General features: G+C 31.5%; 1 protein-coding gene across 1 annotated transcript in view; it reads right to left on the bottom strand.

Annotated features, from left to right (window-relative positions):
• LOC150106932 (uncharacterized) overlaps window positions 1–13,151 on the bottom strand; it is a 63,498-nt gene extending 50,347 nt beyond the window's left edge. The window contains exon 1 of the mRNA XM_090392832.1: window positions 12,681–13,151. Within this exon, the coding sequence (XP_090248958.1) occupies window positions 12,681–12,948 (268 nt within the window). The 5' untranslated portion in view covers window positions 12,949–13,151. The remainder of the gene's footprint in view (window positions 1–12,680) is intronic.
• Window positions 13,152–13,370: the final 219 nt, after the last annotated feature.

A 13,370-nucleotide genomic window follows, 5' to 3' on the forward strand; every position in this document is an offset into this window, starting at 1 on the left:
AGTCCCCCCCCCCCACCACCACTTTTTGGTTATATAGATCTCATAAAAACTATCTGACATAAAAAAAAGTGAGCGAAGTACTGAGAAAGCAAGAGGTTCCGCACCAAAATAACCGACTCTAAATTGAATTTGAATTTCTCCGACTAGAGTGAAACTCTAGTCAATCAGAAAAGTGCTACGCTTCGTTCAACTGATTTCAATCAAAATCAGTCGACTGAAGATCAAGCCGATTTGCAAAGGAAAATATGAATATCCGGAGAAAATACTCTTCCACTTCCCGAGACTGGTTAAAATACCCTGGATTGAAAACATCGGTAAAATTGCGTCACGTCTGTAAAAATTTTACAGATGTTTTCAAACGCATCTGAAAGCAAATAAGATTCGAACTCCATCCTTCTATCGTTAAAAAGCTATCTATTCGTCCATCTATCGATATATAATATTTTCTTTATTTAATATTGCCACTAAAATAATTCTATCGAATCGAAAACTAAAGATGATCTTAAACAGCAAATTTCATTAAATACGATAAAGTTAGAGCGCTATTATTATTTTGTATAATTTTAATACAAAGTAATAATATCTAATCAGGCGATATTTGTTTTAAAAACGTACATGAAAGTTTTGCATTACTGTACCTTTTCTCCATTCTCTCACTATAAATTAATTAATTAATGTATTTGGCAAGCGTCAATGTTATATTCATTACAGACGGAAGAGTTCATGAATGGAATAATAACACAAGTGTAGTAATACTGGAGGTTTAATTCATAGCAAATTACCTGACATTTCTCGCTCAAAACACACCGTTAACAGAGCTACGTTTAATATGGCTTATTATTCCGACAAAGCAAGGCAATAAAAAGCAGACGACACTTCTTGCAGAAACGACATGCGCACAATTATTTATGGCGTTCTCAATACAAGTTTAATTTCGTACTTTTTATTCTTTAAAATTATGTAACATTATATTTGATAATTTATTAATATTTTATTAGGCCGTTATTATTATATTTTATCGCTTTAATTTTTGTGCACTTTAATTTTTCAGTAATAACAGATGTACAGCTACGTAAAATAGCAGATTACTGTTTCTTAATTTTTACTTTCCAACTAACTCTCGAGAGAGAAATTATGAAAGTTTCTCCTGGAATGCATAGAAAGCGTGCACCAAAATATAACAGAATTGCTCGACTCGAAGTTTTTTCAAGTGTCCCTCTCCCACATACAATTATTCAGTATCATACTTTCAATTTTAGAATAATATCACAGATAAGTATTAATATGGATTAGCAGATAATATTGCCATTTTGATACCAATATTACTATGAAATTTCATTATATAAATAATTTACATAATGATTATCAATTCAGTATCTTTCATATTATGAATTACTACAACTATAATAATAATAAATTTCATACACCATAATATTTCATACATATTTCTTTCCTATTTTTCTGATGTCATGATCAGAACTTTAATAGCTCAATAACACTTTATCCCTACACTGTCCTCTACAGATACCGGGGAAGATGAAAAGCATTAAAAAAAAGCATTAAAAAACTAATAAGCTTCGAGGAGTGTGTATGCATCGGCCGTGAGATGCGGTTATTAATGATTAATACCCTTGGAGGGTAATGGATGGCAATGCTGTAGCCAATGAAGTTCTAATTGAGGCTCGGCTATTGCTGTTACCCTCCTGCCATGATCAGAGCTTTAATTAATAGCCCAATAACACCTTATCCCTACACTGTTCCCTACAGATAACGGGGAAGATGAAAAGCATTCTTGCTTCGCCCCTTTAAGCCAGTCCTTATAAGGATACAATAAGCTTCGTAGACTGATCTCGTAGGTAATTTGTATGTTTTAATAGAGAACATATGTTGCTGATCTTTTTAGACATTTTACGTTTTTTTTTCTCTTTAACCTGATGTTAAGAAGCAAATATTTGCATTTATATTTACAAATATAAATAAATAACTATATGGGTGGCATACAGTTGTTTAGGCAGAATATGATTTTCGTTGCCTTATCCTGTTTCATTGGGAAAATTATCATGTTTACTCTATAGCCTTTATCCTACCCGAGGTACCGAACATAATTATGATTATTATTATACTTCATTTTTGAGGGAGGAGGGGGGATTTCGCGTGCAGCTCTGTTTGCTTTTATGTTCAGTTTGTTTCGCGATGTTAGGTCCTATATTAAGACAAATAAATAAAAACAAAAATGTTCCCAACAGTATTTGACTATATTAACATAAGAGACTGTATCAGTATCGTACGTGATTTGAATATTTCGTTCCAGGAAAAATAGCCTTGTTTCCAACTTTCTGAAAAATTTTTTTTTTTCATTTCAGTATGTCGCTAGTTGAACCTTGTGTTCATTTTTCAGTGCCAAAATATCCCTTTTACACATACACGCTTAACTAATGTTTTACCTTTTTTTTTTTTTTTTCCCTTTTTAAAGATTATCTTTAAAGAAATGAACTGGAGCTCTATAGCCATTAATACCAAGCAAACTGTCTCGTATTAACAATGACAGATATTTGAATAACTGACATCTGTCTACAGTTAATTTTGGGTAATGCAGTCATTTTACCAATATCAGGAACGGATAAGTCATTGATATGGCATTATGTGATAGTACCTCTCTTGAAATATTTTTTCTACTGACAGCGTACAAATGTACAGCCCATTCAGTGAGTATATCTGTTTACTTTGTGCAGAAATACAGATCACATATGATGACACGAATATGTACAATCGATACGCTGCATTCTAAAACAGGGGTTTCCCAATGCTTATTACAACACACAGAGAGAGTTAAAGTATTCACTTTATGTTTAGAGATTGCCTCGCATTGTGCAAGGGTTGTCCATTAAGGGCGCGTTTGCAACATCCACAATGCGAATATAAATGAAAGTCCCAACATGCCAATATGCACCAAAATACCAATAACCACCCTTTCTTCAATTAATGACAGTTCCTTTTCTAATGTTTATTTTACGGTTTCCCCGAATATTTCATTTTATTTCTCTATATTTACATTCTCTGAAGCCACCCCGACAAAAGGACGAAACTAGTATCTTTAAATTAACATTAATAGTTAATATTATTATTTTTGTTTGTTTGTTTGTTTCCACGTTATTCAGCTATATAAATAAAAAATCCACATAAAGTTGGAAATACAAACTTCAGTCACGGTTAATATTAATTAAAATATAGCCTTTTACTGTCAGTTGTGGTCATTAATTACAGTATATTCAAGAAATTCCTGATATTAGATTTAAAAAAAGACAGTAAACAAGTAGTAAGGAGGATAATTTCCATGAAAGAAGCAAATACAAGAGAAAATTGAATTTAAAAGGAAAACTTGGATGGAAGTAACTAGCAAAAATTCACGGGAAATAGATTATTATTATTATTATTATTATTATTATTATTATTATTATTATTATTATTATTATTAAGGAAAGAAGCGGAGAATGAAATTACAGAGAAGGAAATGATAAGCGACGAATTAATCTTTAATCTTTATAGATAAAACAAATCATAATTGGGGAAAAAAACACGGTGGAAACTTCATTAAAAATTAAATAACATAAAAGAGTTTAATATTTTATTTTATTTTATAAAATAATGTAGAAAATAAAATTAGGCATGCAACTGTCAAAACTTCTATGAAAATATAATTCACGATGAAAATATGACAGACATAGAATAAGCAAAATGCTTATTTTCATCAGAACAGCATATTGACATTAGCTGAACAGAAACACACGTTCATAAGTTTCTTTTCTGTTGTTAATCTCTGCACATGCGCAGTACCAATACTATAGAATCTGCAACCTTTTATGAAGGATTGATATATTTTTTATCAAATAAATGAAAATGAAAAAGGAGTAAGGCAAGCAAAAGGACAAATCCTTCATCTGACAGTAGTCATCCTACTATAGAAGTTATTTTCCTAATTTATTTTTCTCGATCAAGAAATGAACTTTTGGGCCATATGCTAAATTTTAGATATCGCAGTATCAAGTACAGCAGAAAATTTATACTTCACAAAAATTAAATTTCCTAATTAATTTAGCAATCACTATAAGAATTTTTATAAAATATTTAGACAAATAATACTAAAAAGGAAATAATTTGTATTATTTAAATAATGAAAAATTTTTAAGAAACTTATTCCAACACCTTTTAAATATTAGCATAAATTTAAAATTAAAGTTATCAACAGTTTTTTTTTCAATCAAGGCGCAAATTTCACCAATTTAGAAATCTATGGTTCGCCAAAGCTATAATATTAATTAAATTATATTATATATATAATATATTATATGTTATATATTATATATTATATTATATATTATATATTATATATATTATATATTATATATATATATATATATATATATATATATATACTTGCCAAATCTATAATCTTGCCAAAGCTATAATATTAATTAAATTATATTATATATATATATATATATATATATATATATATATATATATAAAATATATATATATAGGGTGTTCGGGATAAATTTGACAGTTTCGTAAGGAAAAAGAAAATCTTCTTTGTATCTATTAAATTTAATGAATTGACAAAAAAACATTACAGGCAGAGTTAATTACAATACTATCAACAAGATTTACTCAAAATAACCACCATTAGCATCGATCACAGCTTCAATTCTGCTTCGGAACCTCGAACAAGCTGATGCTACAGTCTCCCTGGGAAGGGCCGCAAAAACTGTTTTAATTTTATCCATTAACTGGGCTTTTGTATTACTGGAAGTGCGATTGGTGTCTTTTTCAACTGCGCCCCATACAAAATAATCCATGGGGTTAAGGTCTGGGGAGTTTGGAGGCCAAACATTTGGACTGGTGAAGTCATAGAAATTTTCAGACAACCATTTTTGACTTTTCCCAGAGGTGTGGCAAGGGGCCGAATCCTGCTGCCATACATACGGCCTACCATTGGCTACCCTTGTTATCCAGGGCTTGACTACAGTTGGCAACTCCACGAACAAAGCCCGAATTCCAATGCCAGGGTTCTTCAACACCTGTTCCTGCAGATTTGCGAGGAATTCTGCTGTACGAACGCAATAAAAGATCGTCTGCTAGGGATCTTTCTTCTTGCTACATCCTCGTAGTCACCATTGCAAGTCTCTAGTTCATGCCTGATTGTTTTTACTGTATTCAGGGAGCATTGGGCAGCAGTCGTAATATCCTTATTTTGATGGCGGGCACGAATCATCATGATACAAGTTATTCTCTTCCATGATTCAGGTGGGTTCCAGCTATCCATCCTTTCTGACATCTTGTATATGAATGAAGAAGGGTCCAAACTTTTAAATGAAGAGAAGTGTGTGTTAATACATGTAACTTACGGAAAAATATAATTAATTATAAATATGTCAAATTTATCCCGAACACCCTGTATATATATATATATATTATATTATATATTATATATATTATATATTATATTATATATATATTATATTATATATATATATATATATATATATATATATATATATATATATATATATATATATATATATATTATAATAATTATAATATAATACATGAAACAAATATATAATATAATATAATGCATTAATAAAAAATTACGTTATACTAAGCATCTGCACATATACTTTTGATATGGAAGTAACTGAGAAACTGGATCAGGTGAGTGAAGATACAGTTGAATTAAATAAAAAAAAAAATATTAAAGAGACACGAAAGGCAGAGAGTCTATATACGTTAAAGGCTACAAAAGTAATCCCACCAATTAGAATTATGCTCTTAGTGAGCTTTGCATGCTAAAACAATTTCCTACAGAGAATGGAATGCATCTAAAGGGATAAAGGTAGATAATACCGGATGGTTCTGAGCAATATAAAAGATCCTGATCTAGATAAAGGTGGGGGTGTTCACCACTGATGGCGCCTCAAATATAGCTAATACCCTAAGGGAGAAATAGCTCTCTTTTAAGAGAGAAGACGACAGTTAACCACCTGAAGAAAACAGGTCTAAACACTTCGAAGCGACAGATATTACCATGACAACTGAATGGAAATATAACGAACATAGTAGGCATGTATAATTTATAGGTAGACTAATAGTGAATGTAAAGTATGTTTGCTTGAAGTTTGTTACTGGCCATAAATATAACTAATTTAGTTATCCGACTAGTATTCAGTTTTCTTCTTTCATAACGAAAATCTAATGGATTATTTAATTTATTATTATTATTATTTATTTTTTTTAATTTTTTTGTCTACGATATGTGAGTGCTTATGACTATCCCTGGAATTTTGTTTTTTAGATGAAGAAAAACCTAAACTTTTTATTTATTTTTATGAAAACATTTAGTTTTTATTTATTTATGTTTTTTTTAATAAAAATAGTATTTAGTCTACTAATTTGTTTTTAAGAATTATTTAGTTTGTATTTTACATTTATCAAACAGTTTTTTTTTTTTTACTGATATAAGTATTTACGTTTATTTAGTTTTTTGGGCCTATTTTTATTGATTAAATTATGTTTCTGCTTTTTTTTTTCAGTTTTATTGAAAGCATTTATGGTTATTAATTTTGTTTATTTTTATTGCTGAAATTTATTATGTTTATTTTCGGGTTTTATTTATTTCTATTGATAAATATTCATATAAAAATTTATAAAAATCTTTTCATAATTCATATAAAAATAATATAATAAAAACTAACTTTTATTTAGTTTTCAACTTGCAAATTATAAAATGGTGTGGGAAGATGTTTTTTCCAAAAATATAATATTTTCACATTCAAAATATATGTTTCGAATTAATTAAACTAAACAAAGAATTAGTTATTGTTTTATGAACTCTTATCAAAATATTCCTTCTCCTTTTTTATTATTATTTCATTTTTATCGAAAATGGCTTTTATTGATAAAAGTTCATGAACTCTCCCCACTTTCTGTAACCGGGCAATTAAAACAAAGCTAGGTCTGCAGTATGTATGCCGTGCATTCGGTAATTGTGATAGTGAATAATAAAAACATGCAAGAATGTGATTATGAAACTCATCTTGCTGAGAATTGTTTTATTGGTATTATTATTACCTGTTGATATCGATGAGCTATGATTCATCAATATTGGTCTGGGGAATAGGGAGGATATTGCCAACACTCAACATAACATAACACGGTATTTGGTTAGATTACGAGTCCTAAGATGTCTGGATATTGAAGTCTAGCAAAAAGTAAATGATTAAATCCCAAGTACATGGTCCCTACTGGATGAGTGTGATGATGATTTATGAATGGTGTTGTATGTAAATATTCCCATGCTCTCCGATCATGTGATGATGCTACATGACTGCATACCAAGAGATATAAACATATGATAACACCTGATGCATACATGATATTTGCTAACTGACTTAACCTAAAGAGGGTGAAAAATGTTTGCAATCGTGCGCAGACTCGCTGGTGTTAATGTCAACAGAAACATCTTCCTGAATGGAGGGAGAGCTATGTAAGGTGGTTTAGCGGGTATTGTTATATGCTGTGAAGAAAGTCAGGCCTATGTGCAATTGGCCCATTCTCCAAACGTCAGTTTGTACGTATAAAGGCTGTTCTCATCTTACCGTGTGAAAGTCAAACGACTGTGGGGAGGGACAGCCATTCATTTCCTTTGATAGGACACACAATAACCATTTCGTTTGTCCCCTTCACAGGGTTACTGACTCATGAAGAGCAACGAATCGACACACACCTGAATATACAGAAAGTGGCTATTCTTCGCGTATAAAAAAAAATAATCATAATAATAAAAAGAGGAAGTATCTTAGAGGACGGGAAGAGAATTTTAAAACGACAGCAAATGTTAAGTTCAACTGAAACAGTTTTGGTTAAGCTTTCTCTCATTAGAAAAAAAAAAAATAATTTAAGTCTCAGACTCGATATTTCAGAATGTTCGTGAATATATTGTTGCGCCCAAAAGAGCTTCTCCGTACTCTCTCCACCTCTATTACAAAGTAGCCTAATGAACTTCCGGCCTCCTGTCACAAAGGAATTATTCACCCCCCCCCCCACCTTCTTCTACAGAATATTATACAATTTAGAATTGAGTTTAATGCGGATTTCGTATTTTTTTACAAATCTTTTCTTCATTTCTGTAAAAAAAAAAAAAAAAAAAAAAAAAGCTACTTCCGGTGTTTAATGTAGTGACATAATTTTCCTGTGTTTTTTTTTTTTTTTAGGACTTCTTGGCTTACTATCAATGAGCTTTCGTCCTCCTCCTTTGCTATATCACAAAATATATAAAGTTACTGAATCTTAAATTAATAAATTCAAGATAATTTGATCTATTTTAAGGAACTGCAAGAAGATTTTATGTAAATACAAAGTTTTTGTCTTTAACAATTCCCAAATAAATTTATTTCCGTTTTTTAACTTTGATAATTACAAATAATCACATTTAGAAATAAAAAAATAAATAATTGGTATTATCATTGTTTTGTTTTTTGAATAATTAAATAATAATATTTATTAAAGTTTTAATAAGTATAATATTCATCAATTAAAGGTGTGTTGAGTTTCGAACCGAATATTTCAAAAAATTTTAAATATTCGGTTGACATTCGCAAAATGTCACTTTTTTTTTCTTTCTAATTCTCTTCTAAATGAGAGAGAATATAGAAGATGTAATATTACATATTCCAGTATAATGTAAAGTTTAAAAACTACATATTGGTATATACATGCAGAATTAAGAGCAAGAAATGTATTCATCTGAAAATAACTAGTTTTCGAGGTCGAAATTAATAAATACGTCAATTAATAGCATCAGATTCGATAGCAAATAAACAACATGAACTTATCTTCCCCAGTCTACTTGAAATAAAGTGATCCGTCCCTTGGTTTATTTGATATAGTGAAAGCAGTGTAATGTTCAAGGGTGATTATGTACTCTATAACGTAATTTTTTTTTTCATTCTGAAACTGTTTATCTTCTTCTTCTTCGATCTTTTGGTTCTGTTCACTGCTGGACGAAGATCTCCCCCAGGATTATCCAGATCACTCGGTTTTCTGCCTCTCCCATCCATCTCACTCCTGCAATTTGTTCCAGTTCATCCCTTCACCTTCTTCTCGATCTTCCCCTTTATTATTATTATTGATTTAGCCTTCGTTATTGATTTATTTGTATTTTTAGTTATCTATTTTTCCTAAAAACCCTTGAAGCAGATAATGAAACATAGCACTATAGCGTAATGCAATCAGAGTTAGTTAGTTTGTTTGTTTTTTTTATCAGAAATGTTTTAAACTGACACCAAACAGAACTTATAACAAATTATTTAATATTTACCAAAAATATAAAAGTTATAAAGATTCCACCGTTATAATTTCAATATATTTCCTTAGTAAATATTTTTATTTAATTAGCAAAATTACAAAAGATTACATTGTTATAATTCCAACGTGTATCACATATTTTAGTTATTAATATTATTATGGTCGTCCTTAGGCTCATCAAAGGAGGCTTTACACATCATGATGAGCACTATCCAACATTTGCATAGTATCTATCACACTTTCCTTTGAACTCATTCACAGTCATGGCGCCCACAACACATTCAGGCAACCTATTCCAATTATTCACCACTCTCCAAGTGGTTCTCCACCTAGTTCTAACACCCTTGCTAATTACACTCTTAATCAGTTTCCAAGGATGGCCTCTAGTTCTCCCATCACCAGACCTCTTCTGAAAATTTCCTTTGAATTAATCTTGTAAAAACCTTTCAGTAATTTGTATGTCTCAATCATATCATCCCCTTTACGCCTGTTAACCGATTTCTGTAACCCAAAAATCTTCAACCTGTCCTGATAATGTTCATCCCATAGATCTTCTACCATCTTGGTCACTCGTCTCTGGATCCTCTCACCTCTTCCTCATCATCAAGAAACCCTGGCACCTAGATCTGTGCACATTAGTCAAGGTAGGTTTTTTTTACCAAGGCTCTATAAATAAGTATAATAACCTGCCTATCTCTGCTCATCAGGGTATTCTTCAGTAACCAAGTAATCCGATGAGCTACTTTAGCCACTTTTGCTATGTGCTCCCTAAACTTTAACTCCTTATCCACTAATACCCCCAAATCTCTGGCTTCATCAATTTCCTGGAGTACAGTTCCATCAACGTGGTCTACAGCTAGTAATCTTTTCACCCCAAAATGCATAACCTTGCACTTTGGCACATTAAACTGACATCCATTCTCCTTTGATCAGACTGCCAGTCTATCGAAATCATCCTGCAAAATTTTAACATCATCTTATTAACTACTCTCTACCACCCAATTTTGCATCACTGGCAAACAACTAAATAGTTCCTCTCAGATCCTTTCCTCTATCATTAATATACAAATTAAATAGTAGCACTCCAAGAACAGACCTGCGGCATGCCGCTAGTCATAGGCCTTCTTCTGTACTCTACTCCCGAATAAACTACTCTCTATCAACCACCCTCTTATCCACTTCACCAACCCTATATCTAATCCCATGTGCTGCAGTTTATTTATTAGAATTCCATGTGGTATCCTGTTAAAGGCTTTTGAAAAGTCCAGCAGTATCACTGTAAACCAATTATCTTTATCCAACTCAGCTGTCACTGTAGTATAAAAATATAAGCAAGTTAATGATGCATGATCTACCCTTCGCAGAACCATGTTACCCCCATACAGTATCCCATTTCTCTCCATCAATTCCTATATTTTGCTCTTGACCAACTTCACCAGCATCTTGACTACAAGTGCTAATAGCTAATATGCTGCTCAGTTGGTAATTTGCTACATCAGTCATGGAGCCTCCTTTATGCAATGGAACTCTTTTCCCTTCTTTCCACCCCTTGGTACTAATCCAGAGATGAGACTTAGATTAAACAATGTGGTCAAAGGCACTGCCAATTCCCTAGAACCCTCTCGTAAAACTCGCGCTGGTATACCACTAATCCCATAGCTGTATCTACATCAAGATTTTGTAATATACTATGCACCTCCAGTTCATTTACCTCGGTTTCCATATTGCATTATATACAATTGTATGTGTAATGATATAAATTAATATATTCATATCATATATATCACAATTTAATCAACACAAATTTCACAATTTAATCAAGTCCTTATATCCTTATAAGGACTGGTTTAAAGGGGCAAAGCAAGAATGCTTTTCATCTTCCCCGTTATATATATATATATATATATATATATATATATATATATATATATATATATATATATATATATATATATATATATATATATATATTATATTTTATATATCATATATATGACATATTTTATATATCATATCATCATATCACAATTTAATCAAGTCCTTATAAGGACTGGCTTAAATGGGCGAAGCAAGAATGCTTTTCATCTTCCCCGTTATCTGTAGAGGACAGTGTAGGGATAAGTTATTGAACTATTATTAAAGCTCTGATCATGCCAGGAGGGTAACAGCAATAGCCGAGCCTCAGTTAGAACTTCATTGGCTACAGCATTGCCATCCATTACCCTCCAAGGGTATTAATCACCGCATCTTACGGTCGATCTCTCTCCCACAATTTAATCAAGTTCTTAAAAGAACTGGGCGATGGACTGAGTCCTTGACTCTTTATCCCGTCATCTGAATGAAGAAATCTGTGTGGATGGGGTGTTATTGAGCTAAAAAGTCATGGCTGGGTAACGGCAATAGCCGAGCCTCAGTTAAAACTTCATTGGCTACGGCATTGCAACAATTTGTTAATCAACACAAATTACAAAAGATTATTTTTGAACATATATAAAATGAAATGGTGCTTTACGCATTTAGTTGTAATCTAATAAAAATTTAAAAAATATAATTTAGAAGTAACTACGATTTTTAAAAATAGGCATTTTAATTATATATATATATATATATAAAATATAAGGACTTATATAAAATATAAAATCTTTTTTAAAAATGCAAAGCGTTAGTATATGTAAAAAGTAAATAATTAAACGTATTTATGAAAATATTTTATGAGAAATTATGAGAAAGCAACATTAAACTTATCATGATGTCATTTTATTAATATTGGTTTCCTTTTAAACTTTAAAATGTAATAAATAATGTTTTAACTTGTCATACTGTTCCAATTACGTCAGTTTTTTTTTTTTTATATATATTTAATAAGTTTAAAACTCAAGTCAAGATGAGAATTGTTGAGATCAATATCTGTAAATACTATCGCTCATTTTATAATAGGATATTGAATTTAAAAATACGGGAAGTATAATAATACTTATTAATTTTTTTTAATTTAAAAGCATAATTTAGTTTTCTTGATAATAATTATTCTAAAATAAAAACACCAATATTTATTTCGCTACTTTTTGGAATAAATAATGCTCACTAGTTGGCGCTATGGCTCTGCTTGAAAAAGTATATTTATTTATGTATATTTATGTTTATGTATATAATCAAGCAGATGAACATTGTTGTTATTCATAAATAAGGATGTTTTTATTTATATTATATTATTATGCAAACTTATCATATCAAATATGCAACGTTAGTAAACACTCAAACGCACGTGTCACAGGCAACAGAAGAAAAATTGTATCAGAAAATAAAATATAACTTACGAGGAAGTAAGATGTAGTCTAGAAATTCATACTCTTCATCGAAGATCCATCTGCATCCTCTGAACTCCCTGTCATATCGGTATTTGGTATCCACGAAGCTAGTAAAACATACTTCCCATAGCCCTAACCGTTGGAACCTTTCCACAGGTGCTTTTCCATCCGACACCAGCCAGTAGGGTGTCGCGAATGCTATAATAACAACCACGGCCGCTAAGAACATGGCGGCACAAGCTAGTAACATCACAGGATATAATTTTCCCACAGCCATGGCTACAAAACAGAACTTGGGTGAGGATTGAAAAAAGGCACACTTTTAAAATAAGTTGTTATCACGTTTAACACACACGACCGAAAACAGCGGGAATCATACCTTCCTTTGACGAGCCAATGTAGCGCAATCAGAACGCCAGGTGTGCGTGGGACCGCAGCCCAAACGATAAACACTCCAATGAAGACTCTGGCAGGTTTCAAAACAAGCCTAACGGCGTACTACCTGGCTGAGCGAGACCAACTGTGAACGAATGCACGAAGGTGAAACGTACAGCAGACGACAGGCTATAAATGCGTCACAACAGCGGTTATAAGTGATCGAGTTAGCTTTCCTGGTAAGTAACCAAGGTAGCGCAGAGAAAACTATGGACAAGTAGATGAATTTTGAAATAACGGAAATTTGAGTTTAGCCAAGATTAT

The sequence above is a fragment of the Typopeltis vanoorti genome, chromosome 5, assembly GCF_054136105.1.
Source record: "Typopeltis vanoorti isolate ZY-2024b chromosome 5, IOZ_Tvanoo_1.0, whole genome shotgun sequence".
Lineage (NCBI taxonomy): Eukaryota > Metazoa > Arthropoda > Arachnida > Uropygi > Thelyphonidae > Typopeltis > Typopeltis vanoorti.